Source organism: Callospermophilus lateralis, assembly GCF_048772815.1.
Source record: "Callospermophilus lateralis isolate mCalLat2 chromosome 6 unlocalized genomic scaffold, mCalLat2.hap1 SUPER_6_unloc_1, whole genome shotgun sequence".
Classification (NCBI taxonomy): Eukaryota; Metazoa; Chordata; class Mammalia; order Rodentia; family Sciuridae; genus Callospermophilus; species Callospermophilus lateralis.
Genome location: NW_027510149.1, coordinates 460,995 through 479,451, shown reverse-complemented (window position 1 = coordinate 479,451; position 18,457 = coordinate 460,995). Strand labels below are relative to the sequence as shown.

Sequence of the window (18,457 nt, the reverse complement as noted above, 5' to 3'; positions counted from 1 at the left end):
ATTCTCGTTCCATCATTCACTTTCCATAGCTCATGGTGTCTGTTGAAGACTGATAATGCCAATAAAGCTAAGACTTGGCTCTTTGAAAAGACAGATGAAATCAATAAATCTCAAGACGTGAACAACCAATATCAGGAATAAAAAGAGAGAGGCATCACTACATATTCCTGAAACATTAGAAGGATTTCAAGATGGCACTAGGAATGGCTTTAGGACAACAGATTTGAAGATTTGGATACCGTCTTAGAAAGAGGAAACTTGCCAGTTTGGACACAGGAAGGAATAGATGTGAATAGCTCCAGAACTGTTGAAGGAATTGTGTCTGTATGCAACACTCTCCCTCTCTGACCTGGCCTCCCCCGCCACACAAAACCCCAGACCCAAGCACATTCTACAAGGAGAAAAAAGGGGGACACTCACAAACGTTGAGACCAGCATAACTGTGACATCAAACCTAACAAGAAAAACAGTAGGCTAATCTTTGAATATAAATGAAAATGTCACAAATATTAGCAAACTAATAGTAGCACTGTATAACAATGATGATACATGGTAAAGTTTTGGGCTCATTCTAGGTCCTGGCACATTAACATTATAAAAAGATGAAAGTGATATAATCATGCAATTGATAGAGAGAGATTTAAAATGATTTAAATGCACTTGTGATTGAATCAAACACAGCAAGCTAGGAATAGAGGGTATTCCATGACCATGACAAAAAGTATTTTCTAAAAAGGTATGAAAAATATTTAAAACATTAAATAGTGACTTATTGAAGATTTTCCATCTGAGATAAGGAAGTAAACAAGAATATTTTATATACTACCACACTCACTCTACACGAAACTGGCCATCCTAACCAGACCAATACATTATAAAGCTTGGCAAAGAGGTAATAGGGCTACCATTATTTGTGGAAAATGGATTGTATATGTAGATAAAAATTATTAGAATTAAGAAGTGAGCTTAGTAAAGTTGTCAGACATAAGGTGAATGTCTTAAAAATCCATCATATTTCTATGCATTAGTAACACTTAGAAAATAAAATATTAAAATAGATATTTACAATAACATAAAATATCAAAGATTTAGGATTAAATCATTTTTTAAAAGATGCACAAGGACTGTTTGGACAGAACGATACACCATTACGGTTATGGTTTGGATGTGAGGTATTCCCCCAAAGCTCCTGTTAATGCAAGGATATTCAGAGGGGAAAGGATTGGATTGCAAGAGCTGTAACCTACAGTCCCTGCTAGTTTGAATGGACTGGTGGGGTGTGGTTTGAGGAGGTAGGTCACTGGTGTTGCACTGGAAGGGTGCATTTTACCTGTGTCCCCTTTTATGGTCACCTATTCTCTCTGCTCCCTGGTGGTCATGAGCCAGCAGCTTTCCTCCCTGGGCCCTTCCCCATGATGAGCTGCCTCACTTGGGTCCAGAGCAACAGACTCAGCCTTCTATGGAATCAGCTCTAAAACTCTGAGCCTCAAATAAACTTTCCCCCCTCAAAGTGTTCTTGTCAGATATTTTGATCACAGCAGTGCGAAAGCTCACTAAACAAGGGCTACACGGACAGAACTGGACAACTCCACTGAGAAAAAGTTTAAGAAGATGTAGTTAAATTGGAGGAATATACTGTGTTCATGGATTAGAAATGGTTTTCTAAATATTATCGGTTCTCTACAAATTGATCTACAGATGCAATGCAGCCAAACAAAACTTGCAGCAGGATTTTCTGTGATGACAAGCTAATTCTAAGATTCACATAGAAGAATGAAGGCCAAAAGAATCAAGGCAGGTCAAAAGGTCTTAGTCTACCAGACAGCAGAGTTCATTATAAAGCCTGAGTAGTTAAAGCAGTGAGAAAAAGAAAAGTTAGTTTGGGCAGACGCACATGGGACACTCAGCTGTGTGATGGTGGCTGTGCTGTGGGGGATTTTCTTCTTCAACAGATTCTTCTTGAAAAAATCATACAGCTACATGGGAAAATATAAATTTGACCCCAAAACTATACATCTAAAACCCCGTGACATGCCCACCAGAACATCTGAGGACAGTGGCCGACAGAGTAGCACTGAAGGAAATGTCAATGGGTTCAAGTGCTTGGGGACCTGGCATTGTTTGCTAAGTGTGTGCATAAGTACAATCCCACACCCGAGTGTGTGCCCATGCAGCACAGAGAACACACAAGAGCACTCTTCCGGACCAGAAGGCTGGAAACAGCCCCAGTGCTCATAACGGCAGGCACGAGGGCAGAGTGGGCCAGGGAACTGCACAGACACTCAGGGGCACACTGCATGAGCAGAAGCCAAACAGGCACACAAATAAAAATCGTGTGATTCTAGTTTCATAAACTTCACACGCCAGACGAGTGACTCTGTGGTGTCAGAAGTCAGGATGGTGCTCGGCTTTGCCAGGGAGTGGAGGGGCTGGACGGGCAGGGCTCCTGGCACGGGCGTGGTAGGCTGCTGCTGTTTGACAGTCTGGGCGGGTCCGCACAGGTGTAAACGAGCAGCTCAATTATGGGGTGTGCTCTTTCTATGTGCTCACTATAAAAGTCAAGAATGTGCATTAATTACTTTAATAACTCAGTTACTAAGAGCAAAACGAGGGATGCAGAAAGGGGGTGTGGCTGGATTCACAGGAGATCACTACCCACTGCCGCAGTGAGCCTGGCCTCCTGGGAAGGAAGCAGTCTAGCCCACAGGAGACGGGAAACAGGGGGCGTGAAAGGGCCAGTTTAGCCAGGAGAGCCACCATGTGACATCATCCAGGAAGCTCCCAAAGCCCTTTCCGCATTTCTTACCTGAAGGCAGAATGAGCAGGTGAGCCTGGCCCAGGCGTTTGTTTTCAAGTCGCTGTGTGTGGTGACCTTCCTGTTACCCTCCAAGCCTCTGCCTGGATCAGCTGAGCATACTCAGTAATTAACGATTGTGCTTTCCCCAAAATAGGTAGAAATGAACTCATAATTATTGTCTATTTCCATCTAAGAAAATACGATTGCAAATTAAGAACTGACATCTGGTATTTTTTTTTTATTCTTGTTTCTTCAGGCAATCCTTGTTAGGGATTAGTCCTCCACCCCAGTGGCCTGTGTATGAAATCTCCAAGTGACTTCAGGGGAAATTCATGTATTTCACAGTTGCTGGAACTTTCTGAGTGAGTCATGAATACCTGCAAATACTGGACCCCTGGTGTGCCAGCAGAAATCTTTGAGGATGTCACTGGGACCACACATTCTCTTTAGGGTCAATTGTCATTGTTCTCGGTGAAGTACGATGTCCTTTTTGAAGTATTTGGTGTGGGTTTTTGTTTATTTCCTTTTTTTGGTACTGAGGACTGACTAAACCCCTCAGCTACATCTCCAGCCCCTTAATTTAATTATTTTGAGACAGGTTTCCCTAAATTGCCCAGACTGACCTCAAACTTTGCAGTTCTCCTGCCTCAGCCTCTCAAGGCGCTGGGATTAATGTGTGTACCACTGTGCCTGGTTCCTCTTTGGTTTTAACAAAGCAAGCAGATAGTGAAATCAAATCAAATGGTGGGATATTTTCCTGCTCTTTGACTTCTATATCTTCATATTTGTTTATTAGCTATTATTTTATATCCAGGTTTTAAAATGAATGTTTTGTCACACTTCACCTCTCAGTTTGATTTTCTTTATTCATGAAGCCTATGAATACAAGAGGCAGGCTGAGTTTGGCCCAGAGGTTGTAGTTTGCTACAATGCTCAGAAAGTCAGTTTTAATCTGTAGTCTAAGTGATCTCAGGGATAGGAGGTGTTGGGGGAATGTAGATTTGTGGTATAGAAAATGGGACAAAACAAAACATAGTTAGAAGATATGTTTTAAAGATGGAATGAATCACAGGCTTTGTCACTCCGTATGATTGTTTCCCGATGATTAAAACAAATTATCAAACTGTAGACATTTGCATTTTGGCTTTGGTCTTTGAACAAGCATCTCCACAGGCTTCGCTACATTGGAACTTCAGTAAGTGATTCCCTCACTCCGAGCTGAGCCCACCCCTGTCCAGTGTTTGCACATGCACCCCTGCGCTCTTTCTGAAATTCCATTTTTTAATGTAGTGTATTTAGACACTGAAATTAAGCTGTGATCTTCCTTATTTCACAACTGTACAAAAAGTCAACAGTTGGGTCTTTTCTCTGAAAAAAGATATCGTAATATTGAACTGAGGGCTGCTTTCTGCAGTCTCCATCCAAGGGCAAGTCCAGCATCGTGTGGAATTCTGTCATACCAGGCTGCCGGATGCATGTTTTAAAAGATGCTATGATATCTTCAATTGCTCAGAGGAATTACAATCTCAAATTATTAAACCCATATGGTACCTAATACCACTGCTAATGTATTCTGACCACACTGTAGCTTCCCCCATCTCCTGAAGGAGCCACAGTTCCCATGTAAGCAAGCACCTTACTTTAGCTATGCACCTAAACATGACCTTTAATACCTAGGCAACAAATTGGCTCCTTCTAGCAAAAAAAAAATGTGAATTAATTTACAATAAATGTCTATTTACTAATTTCATCCTTGATACACAAGTAAATCTTTATTAAACAAGCAAACAAAAAACCTGGGAACCAAAACTTTTCATACATTTAGTAATTGTACACATATTATAACAATTTAAAATTTTCATTTTATGATTTCAACCTATAATTCGTTGCCTTTTAATTTGATTTTGCTTGTGAACATTCTGGTTAAAAATTCACTTTAGAAAGACAAGAGTATTGATCTTCAGTGATTCAATCAAACTATACAGCTATGTTCTACCACGTGAACTGTCTTACCAGGGAACATGTATCTGTGCCTTACTCTGGGAGATTACACATTGGTGGAAATATTAGGTGAGATACTTATTTATATAGTCTTGTAATGTTCTACAACTCACACAAAAATAAAACTTTACTGTCTGAAATTAAGTTTGAAGTGTTTTTTTTTTTTTGTTGTTGTTGTTGTTTGTTTTAACCAAGAATAAAAGACACCGGTTTTGAAGGCTTTAGGGACAGGGAGCACTGCAGAGAAGCTGCTGTAGGGTAGAGTTTGTCTGACTTTCACAGGGAGAAATCATGCCAGTTATTCAGATAAATCTGAGTTTCAGGAGGACACCTGGCCATTGAATGGCCAGCATCTGCTTGACCAGTGGAGGTCCACGAGCCTCTCAGCCTATGTGGCTCCACCCTGCTGGGGCATGGTCACCAAGGGGATAGTGTGGCGGAAGGGGTGCCCTCTGAGCAGCAGTTAGCAGGGAGCTCTGAGCTGGCAGAGGACCTGAGTTGGGCCTTAGAGCAATGGCCCTGGAGTCCAGACAGGCCAAGTGGTCCTTTTGTAATAAGCAATGCCCACATTTCAGGGGCTCACCGCAACAAATGTTTTCTACTGTACCCTGGAAAATGCAGACCCCCCAATTCAGCTCAGTGACTCAGGGTAGCTGTGTGTGGGGTCTGGCTAAGCCCGGGATGCTGGGCACCCTGGCACCTCTACACCACCACATCCTTTCTCATGGCAGCAAGGGAGACACGACTGGACACCACTCCCAACAGAATTGACCTGCTGATTCTGCACCTGCTCACTGACCACAAGTCAAGTGGCCATACCTACTTCACAGGGTGGAAGGCAAAATTCTTTGGGCTTAGCAAAGGAAAGTCCAAGCCAGTAAGCAACCCTGAGAGCCAGCAGGGGTGGTCAGGATTTTACCTGGTGGATGTGAGAAGGGGGCTTCAGGTGCAGGGAGAGTAGCAGCAAAGCTGAGGAGGTTGGCAAGTGGTGCCCCTGCAGATGAGGAGAGCTACAGGGCTTGGAGTTCACATCAGGAATCATAGGAAATTAGGCTAAAAAATTAACTGCGTTGAGCTGGCTTTGACGCTAGGCTTTTATTGGGGTGAGCACACCAAGAGACAGAGTAGTGTTGGGTTGGAAGGGTTTGTACAGGGAAAGAGAGCAGGAGAGAACGTAATCAGAGCATCTTGTGATAGAGAGTTTCTGTGACCAGTTGGGTATGCACAACAGGAAGGAGGGAGAAACACCAGGAACAAGGAGACAAGTTGCTGACCTAGGCATGCAGAGAGGAGTTGGCAGGTGTGTGATGCCAGAGGAGGTAGGGTTGGGTGGGGACAGCAGCTTGGCAGAAACCTTTGCAATCAGGACAACTAGAATGCAGCTGGCCATGTTGGGGGCTGGTTTGGGGGATGGGCTAGGTGGGTGCAAGTTTCCTCCTCCATGGAATATACATTTAAAAAGGTAACAAGGTCTAATATACCAAATTCACTATAGACAACTTACTGCAATGAAAACAATTGCAAAATACACACCCCTCCCTTCCAAAATAATAATAAAAAACCACGGTGTTATTATGGTATTCTATGACTTAAAGCCCTCCAAGACTTCAGAGGTTTGCTGCAATATTCTGAACAAGTACAAGTTCTAACATAGTGCCTGTTAATAATTAAACATAAAATATGCATAAAAGTTAAAATTTAATGATTTTTCCTCCATGCGCATGTGTAAATGTCTCTGTGCTGTTTCCCTCACGTTGGAGTCCATGAAGAAAACTCAGGGCCGCCCCCGTGGCGCCCTTGCTCCACGCTGGAAGGGAGTGTTTCTTTGTCAATGAACACTCCATGTATTCATGTGCCTTCCCTTAACTCGATCCTGCGGGAAAGGAGGGCAGTCAAGGTACAATGCCATCGTTGTTCATTGTCCAAGGAAAGTGAGTTTCAGAGAGCTACAAGGACCTGCTTATTGTCCTATAATAGTGCCAGAGATGGACCTCAAACCTGGGAGCTGCCTCTTAAGCCAGTGCCCCCTTCTGCCAGCACCAGAGTGCAGCTGATTTCCCTGTGGTGCAGTGACAGAAAGGAAAGCGTCTTCACCTAAGAGGAAAGAGGTGTGTCATGTGGGAGGAATGATGCAGTCTTACAGTTAAACAGGACAGGAAAGTCCAGCTCTGCCAGGAATTCTCAAATCTGACTGAACCTCAGACTCACTTAGAAAGGCTTGAAATACCTAGAGGCCTGAGAGTGGTTCTCCATGTGAGGGTTGGGTCCAGGGGATATATGGGTAGGTTTATAGTCTTTGGAGGGCTGGGATATAGCTCAGTGGGAGAGTGCTTGACTGGCATGTGCAAGGCTTTGGGTTCCATCCCAGTACTGCAAAACAAAACAAGACAAATTTTGGAAATGTGAACACTGACTTGATATTTAATGATTTTAAGAAATTATTGCTCATCTTCAGGGTGAGATAATGATACTAGGAAAAAAAGCATTTTTAGCATCCTTACCTTCTGAAGATACATCTACAACACTTATGGACAAAGTTATGTGAGTTTTGCTTTAAAATAATCCAAACAAGGCAAGAGGAGAGACAATAAGTGAAGCAGGCTGGTGCTAACTGGTAAAGCCAGGTGATGAGTGGGCAGGGAGAAGGGTTGTATGAGGGCTTGCTCTCCCATGATGGCACTGCAGATTTCTATAATAAAAGTTATTGAAAATCCTTCCCATAAAGTCCTGCTGATAACCAGTTGTTGGAGTCACTGAACTGAACCCAGCACCTAATGTAAGTGCCCCATTCCCTGCTAGTCGCATTCTCTGCAGCCTGCACAGAGCTGCATCTCTGAGGAGCCTCATCCCTCCACAGTGGTGCTAAAATCAGGAAACGGTTTTTCTGGAATCAGGCATTTGGAGCTTGGTGAAGTGAGGTGAGCCAGTTGCCAGCGGCCATCCTGCCCTTGGATTTCTCAGCTCAGCTACCCAGCCCAAGCCCAGAGACGCACGCACTCCTGTGTTCCTCATCCCGTTGGCTGTTTTCCTTCATTCACAGGGATTTTTTGTTTTTCAGGTAATTTCTAATGTTTCCCCTTTGACTGAATTGACCCTCTAGTGGAACTGTAATTTGCTCAGTCGTGGATTTACTTCCATCCATCATGCCTAGTGTTTGATAGCTTTGTGGACTTGTAGACTCAGGGGTTTCTTCCCTCTGGAAGATTCCCAGCCATTATTTCAGTGATGATGCTTCCCTGCCCTCCCTGCAGTCCTCTGAAATTGTATTTTAAAAAAGATGTCAATTAGTAGATTTTGTCTTTTCTAGGATTTCCAATTGGTTCTTTAAAATAAATTTTATTGTTGCCAGTCATCTTATAATTTCTTATCCCTCTCCGTGGATATTCTTTCATATATTTATTTAAGGGTTTTAAACATATTTATTTTAAAGCTCTTTTCAGATTGCTCCATTGCTTTTATTCTATCTGGAGTTGAATTCATCCTGATTTGGATGGTCTGTTAGCATTTGAGCTACTCATGCGCATTGGAGCTCTGGGTTTGCCAGCTTACCGGGCGTCTGTCTTTTTGCTCCCCTTCTCTCTGGCTAACAAGTCTGTCACTAGGAGCAGTCCTGCTGTCATAGTTGAAGGAATCAAATGTGCTCTCTGGCTGGCATTGCACGGTTTCTGGTCAGAAGGCTGTGTCAGGATTTTCTCTTCTCTTTCCATGACTTGTGAGACTTGAGAGTCACAGCTCCAGGTTGCAGTGGGCAGTAGTTTCTCTTCTCCCTTTGAGCATTTCCAGCCCTCCCCTCACCACCAAGAAACCCAGCTCCTACAGGATATGCCAGCTTTGGCCCAGAGTCCAGCAGGGCTTCCCTTTCAGCCCTTCTTATCACTAGGCACATCTGTCCAAACACTCATCAGTTTGGGTTGCTGCAAGCATCCTAAAATTTCACATCTTCTCTCTCTCTTAATACTAGGGATTTAATTCAGGGTGCTTTACCTCTGAGCTACATCCCAAGTCCTTTTGATTTTATTTATTTTTTTAAATTTTGGGACAGGGTGGGCCTAAGTTGCTGAGGCTTGCCTTGAACTTGAAATTCTCAGCCTCCTCAGTTGCTGGGATCACAGGGGTGTGTCACTGCACCCCGCTTGCATTTTTTCTCTTGGTCATCCATCTGCCGTTGGTGTACTCAGAGCAGACACACAAGTGGAAAGGGTGCCTCAGAGCTTCATTTTAAGAGAAGGCCTCAGGCCACGTTTTCACTTCTCATAGAAATGCTGCAAATGTCAAGAGCCCTTTTAAAAATGTTTTCAAGTTGCACAGCATTTTCAAAAGCAAGTAAAACCATGTAATTTGGTACTTTTTATTTCCAGAGATGGTGGCAGATAAAAAAAAGAGATTTCACCTGGGGAAAGTTCTTGGATATTTCACTTTCAGGGATTCAGGAACAAGGCATTCCTCTAAACTCCTTTTGTTTCTCTTATTTTTACTGGGGGTAAAGCATTTTCAAGTCATACTTTCCTTCCATTTGGTATATGTTTCTTAGTCAATAAAATTTAATAGAAGTTTGTATCCTAAAATACTAGTCCCTGGCAAGATTACATATATTCTATATACTGGCATATATTAAATGTCATACAAACTGTGCATACAAACATACCTTTTGCAGCAGGAGAGGACCTGAGGCAGAGAAGTCATGGCCAATATATACGAACTGCTTGTTCCTGTCTTGGCTATATTAATAGCTCCTCATCTTTTCCCTAGTCCCTCTGTTTGACAGAGCTGAGGAAACAGGGGTGGGAGTCAGGCCCAGCCCAGCTGGTTCCTTTAACAGCTGGTTTCCATCATGCCTCCTGCATTCCTTTTACCTTTGTTCTGTGGCTGGCAGGTGGATGGTTGTCCAGGAGATCAAGATCTCTGTTAGGGACAAGGCAAGCACACTTCTCTCTTCTCTAGCCCATTCTCTGGAACTGTACCTTTATTATTAGAAGAAAGGGGGAAGGATGAGATGGAAACCCTCAAAGCCTCCAAGTCATGGAATTTCTGCTCTGTAAAACTCATCAGTTGCCTATTGTCTGCGGCAACCGGGTAGGAAAGCAGCTATGGGAGCTGTGTGCCAGGGCCCCTGTAGAACACACCTTCCATCCAGTCAAAAGAATTTACTGAGCATTTGCTATATGCAAGCACAGTGCTTAGTGCTGGGAAGTGGGAGCTAGAATCAAGTCAAGACAGGTGCTTAACATCAAGGGCCTAGAACTAGTGAGGGGAAAAAGGTACTTTCAGAAGATATCAAGTTAAAGGTAGGAGATGAAATCAAAGTTCCCCTATGAGAGATCAGGGAAATTTGGGGAGGTGACATCAAGAGAAGCAATAGTTTTGCTGGTCAGTTTTCTAAATGAAAAACGTGGTAGCAGAGGGAGCTGTTTGTTAGGGGAGAGCACTTCCAGAGGAGCAGGTGGAGCAGGTACCTCAAGAAGGCCCACTGAGGAGGCCCACCTCTGTGAAGGAGGACCTGGAGCGGAGATGCAAGGAGACGGAGAAGACTCATTGCCACGTTTCACTTAGATCTATCAGGAAAAGTACAAGCACATTTCAACTTATGTCCTCACATAATATTGCATAAAAACAATACAAAGTAATTCTCTAACACATTAAAAGGTAAGTGACTAATTTTTACAAGATGTAATTTCCCTTTTAATAACCTCCCACGAAAGAGGTTTATTTCCTTTCAGCAAATCAACTTATGTATATAAGATTGAGCTTTTTTAAAATTTTCATCAGCATCATCTTAGGTTACAAAGTGCCAGTGAACACATTTAACCACAGATGTCTTTCTGAGTTGGTAAGATTAATTTTTGTTTAAACAAGTAAGATTAAATTTGTATTTTAAAAGCTATTTATATCATTACTCTGTAAAAACTTGTTTCTTGGAAATTCTGTCAGGTAACCTAAAATTTGACCAAATACCAGAAAAATGGGACTATAAAGAAGAAAATAGAGTTGAAAGATATACCTCTCCATTTTTCAAGTAAACTAGTAGATTCTTAATGGAAACTTGTCCTCTACAATTTTTTTTCTCTTCTTGTCTAAAAAATTCATTGCACCCCACTGACCTTCTAGCCATGGGCTAGGCAAAGGGGAGTTTAGTTATTTAACTTTCTAGCTTAACTTTCACATGCATAGCCCACTATACGTAGGCTATAAAATCCATTGTCTGTATTTTTTATTACATTTTTTTTTCCACTTTTCTGGGAAAGACCATCCTCTGAAGCAATACATTCATTAAAAGGACTTAAGATGATTTATGCAATTATAAGACTGAAACATTTAAAAATTTGATTAAGTTACTGAGATTAGTGTCTAGAAAATTAAGTGAACTATTGGTCATCAAATATTGTTGGTATGTTTGTATCATTTGTTTTCCTTAGATGTTTTAATCTTTTTCCTGGTACTTCTTATATTCTAGAGTCTGTGTAAACTGAGGCAGGAAAAGGTTTATTACAGTTGGTTGGTGTCAGAACCTGGTCTTCATAATGCCACATATAATATATAATGCCACACATATATATATTATACACACACACACACACACACACACACACACATATTTAAGAAAACATTTTAAAGCATTTTAACAATAATTACAATATCTTTCCTTGCTTTGTTCTTATGTATTTGTTCCCATGACATCAGTGCTGACAGGGTCTTACTTTTTTAATAGTGTAATTAAAAACAATTTAATACTTTAAAAAGGGAAAACCAAGAGTTAAATATAGAGTGGAAACTTAAACCAACTTAGAGTTGTAAACTACTTTTACCCTCATGCAGTACAACTTTGTTTAGCTTCAGTCCAGTCTTTTACTTTAAAATATCAGTTTTTCTTCCAGATAGGGTTAATAATAAATCCCTCATGCTTTTTATATGTAGTATTTCTTGAACGTCATTTCAATACAATTCTTAAACATATCAGAACTCAGCAATGCACGGAAAATAGAAGATGGATATCGCATCTTTTCATTTTTATGTATATCAGAATTAGCATATGGTGCAGAATGTTTTCATGGGGTCTTGGACAATGACACTTAGTGGGAGAATGTGCCCACCTGGGAACCATCATGGCCTCCATGTCTGAGTCTTGGAGGTGTAAGAATCTCAGGCAATCTGTGGCTTTCTAGTTGCTTTTAGGCCTTTGTCAATGAGCTAGTGCTGGGTGGTTTCCACTGAGCGCAGTCAGATATCTATGTGCCTCTCATACAGCATACAAATGGCGATTTTGATAAATAAAAAAGAATAATAAATAGCACTGCTTTGGAGCCTCCGGTGTCCCCGCACGTCACAGGGGCATTTCACACCTACATCTGTGTCCACACACACGCATTCATGTCCACATAGGAGGGCTATTTGTTCATTTTTAATCACAAAACCCTCGGGGCAGAAAGCGTGCAGTCTGGCTGACTTTCCCCACCACCCGTCCCGGGGGCCTCCGGAGCCGCCAGTTCGGAGACTTGTGCAAAGCAGCCCCCCTCTGGAGCCGGCCTGTGCGGCGGCGGGGCCGGGCTCGGGCTGCGGGGCTGGCGGCGCGCTCCGCAGGCCGTGCCGCTCGCCGCCGTGGAACCCGGGTCCGCGGGCAGCGGGGCGCGGGGCGAGGGCGGCGCCGGGCGAGGTGCGCTTCCCGCGGGCCTCCGCGCGGCTGTAGGGCGCCGGGCCGCGGCGAGACAAAGCCGGGCGGGCGGGACCGCTTCCTCCGGCGGTGGAGGGCCGGTGGGCGGGGGACGACCTCCCGTCAGGAGGGGGCGAGGGACACCGACCGAGGCTCCGCCGCGCGCCGCCGCCATCCCCGCCGGCGGGGGCGTTTCCCAGGTGAGCGCCTTTGTCAGGCGCGGCGCGGGCCCGGTCCGCAGCCCACCTCCCCGCGGCCAGGGCGGCCGGAGGACACCTGTCCCGAGCTCGCCGAGCCCGCGCGAGGCGTCCCCGGGCGTCGGACTCCCGCGCGCTCCCGGCCGCGCCGCCGCCCCGCGGACGCACGCCCCGCGCTGTCCCGGCTTCCCGCCAGCCCCAAGCTGCGGCCGCAGCGCCGGCGCCACCCGCAGCCGCCCCGGGGGCGGCGCCCGACCTGCTGGGGCGCGCGCACGGCCCTGCCGCGCGGCTCGCAGCACCTAGCGGCGCGGCCCGGAGGGTGGCGGGCGCGCGGCCGGGGCGCGGGCGCGCGCACGGCGGGCGCGCACGGCGGCGGCGGGCGGGGCGGCCGCGGCGCACCGGCCGGGCTGAGGCGCGGGCTGAGGCGGCGCGGGCCGGACGCGGGCCGGGCCGGGAGGAGGGCGCGGCGCAGAGCGGCCTGGGTGCCGGCCGCGGGCCCGGCAGCAGCGCGGCCCACCATGTCGGTGGGCGGCCGCGACGAGGAGCGGCGGAAGCTGGCCGACATCATCCACCACTGGAACGCCAACCGGCTGGACCTGTTCGAGATCAGCCAGCCGACCGAGGTAGGCGCCGCGCCGCGGCGGCGCGGGAGGGTCCCCGCCGCCGCGTCCTCGACCCCGTCCCCGCGCCGCCCCGCGCCCCGCCTCGGCCCGCGCCCCCGCCCCGCCGGCACGGGCGGGTCCCGTGCGGGGTCCGCAGGCCGCGCCACCTGTGCCCGGGCCGCCCGGCCGCTCGTCTGGGCCTCCGGGCCCCGCTGGCCGCCCACCTGTGCGCCGGGCCTGCCCTCGGCCGCCCTCAACCGTGTCCCCCGGGGTCGCACCTGGCCGCCCCCTCTGCTTCCGGCCTCCCCGGCTCGTCGCCTGAGCCGCTGGTCCCCACCTGGCTGCTCTCCTGTGCCTCAGGCCTCCCCTGACCAGCCCCAGCCACTCGCCTGTGCGCCCTGGACCCCACCTGGCCAGCCCCTCGTGCCTCAGGCCTTCTCCTGGCTGCCCTCCTGTGTCCCTGGGGACCTCACCTGGCTGCTCATCTGCGCCCCCAGGGACCCTACCTGACCACACACCTGTGTCCTTGGGACCTCACCTGGCCACACACCTGTGCTTTCTGGCTGCTCACCTGTCTCCCCCACCTGGTCACCCACCTGTGTCCCGTGGTTCACTGGTGCTCCTGGGCCCCTATGTAGCTGACCCCCGTGCCCTGGACCCCACCTGCTCGTTCCCTTGTGCCCCAGGTCGCCCTGTCGTGCTTGGTGGGCCACTCTGTGGGTCTCGTGTCCCCAGGGGATGCCGACCGCACTGGACGTTTGGTCCTGGCCGCCTCCTGGCGTCTTGCGAGTGTGGGGACATGGACTACGGTCACTCGGAGAGCACGTGACGGGCTGGTACTCGCTTGGGGGGTCTGGAGCGTGAGGTGCCCACTCCGGCGAGAGACTGACGTCCAGAGTTGTGTCCGACCCCTCTGGCTGGGTGCCAAGGCACCCGCGCCGGCCAGGGCGCAGCAGGGTGTCAGGCAGCCCGGCTCCCAGGCAGGAGGAAGTCAGTCACCCTTGGTCTGGTGCATTGGCAGTTGTTTATAACAGAGCTGCTGAAAGAGTTGTGCCCGGTTTTGCAAAAAAAAATGTTTGAGGCCCAGTCCATCAGGGAAGCCAGAGGTGGCCAGGAGGACCCTCCTGTGAGGGCACAGGGCCAGAATGTATGTCCTTGAGTGTTAGCTGTGCACACTTCCACTGGGCGACCTGACACTCTGGATTCGGGCCTGTTCAGGACCTTGTTTAATAGCATCTGGTTTTGGTTTGTTGTAGGTGATTTAAAACTAACAATATTTATTTGCTAGCTTTCTGGCACCAAAACACCCTTGGTAGATATGAACGTTCTAGTGAAATTTAATCTCTTTATCATTAAATCTCAGCTTGTCATGTTGAGAAAAATTTGACTCTACGTTTTGGGGTCCTGATTTGCTTGTGGTGGGAGGCTGCTCTTCCTCTGTTCATCTTGCCTCTGAGCACACTTGAGATGGTTAGAGCCACTCACAATCCTCAGTCCCAGTGCTGATATAAACTGTTAGGTTCAGGTTACCAGTCTGAGCACTGATGTTGGCTTATACCTGACTCACAACTCATCTTCTGTGGTGAGTTTATGAGTTAGCTTCTAGTAAGCAAATTTACTATGTAGTGAAGTGTTCATTCATAGACTTCTAGCACAACTTTTGTAGTAATTTAATTTAAGGATTATGTTTTTTGGGAATAATGAGTTCTTTTTTTTTGTGGTAGGTTAAGAATATTTGGATGTAAAATATTGTCTTGGTACATAATCATTTTGTTTTTGTTTTTGTTTTAATCTATTTTTAATTGTTTTTTTTGAGAGATTTCTCAAGTTTAGTTGGGGGAAAAAATCTTTTTTTTTCAGTTGGGTATTAGAGTATTCAACTTATTCTTTGGTCTTTTAAATTCAGTTGACATTTAAAAAAAAAATCCCAAGCCAGAAATGTAGTTAATTAATTTAATGAAATTCTACTTTTAAGTATTAATTTGAAACATTCTCATTTTCCTAGAGATGTGAGTACTTATTAAAATAAAATTGGCTTGTCATTTGGAAATCTTTCTTCTGTTATTCTGGAGGTGAAAAGTTGCTGTGTATACAGAGCAAAAATTGAAGGACTTTTTAAAAAAGATTGTATATTTCATACTAGTGTTTCCTCACCTCTTAAATCTGAACCTTTCTGTTTTTAGAAGAGATTCTTCAAAATCGTATTTGAAAGCCTTATATAGTGAATTGTTTTTAACAAATGTCCATGTTGCTGGGCCCAGTGGCCACAACTGTAACCCCAGTGGCTTGGGAGGCTGAGGCAGGAGGGTCAGGAGTTCAAAATCTACCTCAGCAATTTAGCAAGGCCTTCAGCAACTTAGCCAAACTTAACTTTTTAATAAAAAGTTAAAAGGGCTGGGGATGTGGCTCGGTGGTAAAGTGCCCCTGGGTTCAGTCCTCAATACCCCCCCCCCAAAAAAAAAAGTCCATGTTATTTTTTTCTGAGCACTGTCATTGTGTATGGCTAGCTCACACTTCCTATTCTGTTTTGTAGAGAACCTTTGCATGCTTTTCTGTTTGTTCTTGTCTTAGAAGTTAAGCTTTACATAACTATTTTTTTTTGCGGTGTATGTAGCCTAATAATTCTCTAAACCAGTATTTTTAAGGATAGTGGTTTCATTCTGCTTTATCAGAGTGTATATGAATTTTTTTTTACCATCTAATGATTATTTTTACTCCATTTGGCCATTACAAATTAAATGTCTTAGCTTTCTACAAGAACATAAATGACATATTAGTCCTTACTAGATATTCAGTAGATGTTGAACAAATCCACTGTAGAGGTTCACTTGTACAGACAAGATTTAAGCCTTGCATTTATTTTGTTGGGTAATTTTTTTATGAATGTGAATGAGAGCATGAGTTTTTTGCTTTTTCTTGCCTTTTTTGGTACAGTGATCAGTGTCTTATCAAATTTTATAACTGCTTTAATTATCTGTGATTGGTGAGCTTTGATAACCATGATAATTCTGAGGTTTCTATGTTTAGGAAGATAATTAACATGGTTCTTTGAATTACATTTATTTTTAAAGAAGATTAAGATATATTTAAAATCATTGTGGTTAAACTTGCTTTTCCTTAACATTCACATTGTGTGTAAGAAGAGAGCTTCCAAAAATGGGTCTCTCATTCTGTTGGAGTTTGTGAAATGAGGGTTGATGGTGCGGACATTTCATCACCAGGGGATTGGTGTTTAGCTGAATTAACGTTGTGAGTACTGTGGAAGATTAGAGTTCATTGAAGCTCTTTAGTCCTCTCCTCTCCTTCCTTTGCTTCTTTAGGGGGTCCCCAGTGCTTTCCAAGGCAGAGTGCCTCCTGCTTTCCTTGGGATAGGGTTCTCTGGTCACCCTTAGGTCCTCCTGTGGGTTTAACTCACCATAGTTGTCTGGACAGCCAGAGACGAGTCTTCATCCCTCATTACCTGAAGGCAAACACTTCAGAGTTTTGTTCTTGAAAAGTTATTCTGTCTGTTGCATGGTAGGGGCTCAATAACAATTTTGTGGAAGAGTACTGAATATGACTTCCTTTGTGTGTACTTGTATTTCTGACAAAACATGGGACTTAACGCTTTTTAAAAATTTAGTGAAAATTGCCTTTTGTCTATAAAGATTAATGTTTACTTATCTTATTCTTCATCTTCTGTAAAGGTTACACCTACATGCAAAACCTATGCTAGGTAATTGACCATTTAGCTTCATGAGATATTTTTTATATTCATTTGTTTATTGTTTATTGAGTTCATTGCCTTTTTTCTTCCCTCATAGAAGATGTGTATGTTTCATTTAATACCTTGATTCATCTTGAGAAATAATGTGGTGATTTATATTTACTCAAAAATGCATGTAAAAAATAACTTTGGTTTGTGAGCAGAGGTGGAGCAGGGAGTCTTCAGGTGAGGAGCTGATTGCATAACTCAGTGAAGCTACGGCATTCCAGACTAATACTTTGGTTCTAACTATGCTTTATCATGCAGCTAAACTGTTTTGATAATGGCAGTTGTATTTTTAAGCTTTGGCACTGCTGAAAGCCCCGTTTCCTTTTTCTGGGGGCCAATGTATCATGAAGTAGGTGGTTGCCGCTGATGGGTTTTTAGTATGCATGGCATCTCTGTTCTTTGTCTTTCTTTCTTTCTTTTTGTAAATTGAACTCAGTAGTGGTTATAACCTTTTAAAATCTTTATTTCCTGTAATAATGGGCTAAGTTTTATATGAGTATCTGAGGTACAGCTATTGTCTATTTTTTAGATACCTTTAAGTTGAAATTACATCTAGATCAGTTTCGATTTGCTATCCTTCTGCTAATGAAAAATTATTTTATGCAATTTGTTGACCTAATGGAATGTAAATGTTGTAGCTATAAACTTTTTATAGACTTTCTATTGTGATTAAATAACTAGAAGTAGCAGCATATCAGGAGTAATAGAAGTGGTCTTTCATATTGAAAAATATAGGCACAATATCACTAAATTAGTGGGAAGCTTAAGAAGAATTCTTAAGAGTCATGTTTATGTCATTAGGAATTTAATTGAGCAATTGTGTATGTAAAGCATCATTATTAGGCAGTGGCTATTCTGGAGGCATAGGATTATTTGTTTATAAACAGTGTTGCTAGACTTGAACTTTGATGTAATGTCAGAAAATGCTAATGAATAGCAATTATTTTGATATATACCTATTTTTCTTTACTATAAATAAAATGGACATGCAAGTAGCCCTTGTTGAACATAAAACTAAACTGACTCATTAGTTGAAAATTATTTCTACTTTAGGTTAGTTTCCTTGCTAATGGTATGTAGGATGTGCTTGTTCACTCTGGAGATGCCAGGGACAGGGACCAAGGATTTTCTGACCACATTTACTTGTGAGTCAGATGCTGAGCAAAGTGCCACATCCTACAAGTTCTAACACTAACATGCCATCAAGGCCTGAAAGGCAGGCCACTGGTGGCCTTCCATCCAGGGTCCTCACCTATAGGAGTTGTTGCAGGTGTGTACATCTTGTCAAATTTGGACTTTTTTTTTGCTTTTTACTATGGTGGGGATTGAACCCAGGCCTCACACATGCTAGTCCTCACATATCATCCAACCCTTTTTCTATTTTCTTTGAGACAGGATTGCTCTAAGTTACCCAGGCTGGTCTCAAGCTTGGGATTCTTCTGCCTCAGTCTCCTGAGTCTA

General features: G+C 44.5%; 1 protein-coding gene across 16 annotated transcripts in view; it reads left to right on the top strand.

The window, feature by feature from the left end:
- The first annotated feature begins 13,075 nt into the window (after nt 1-13,075).
- The window catches only part of Afdn (afadin, adherens junction formation factor), a 128,134-nt gene continuing 122,752 nt past the window's right edge, over nt 13,076-18,457 (top strand). For all 16 annotated transcript variants that reach the window (XM_076858035.2, XM_076858034.2, XM_076858029.2 and 13 more), the window contains exon 1: nt 13,076-13,263. In XM_076858035.2, coding sequence (XP_076714150.1) covers nt 13,159-13,263 — 105 coding nt within the window. In that variant the 5' untranslated portion in view covers nt 13,076-13,158. The remainder of the gene's footprint in view (nt 13,264-18,457) is intronic.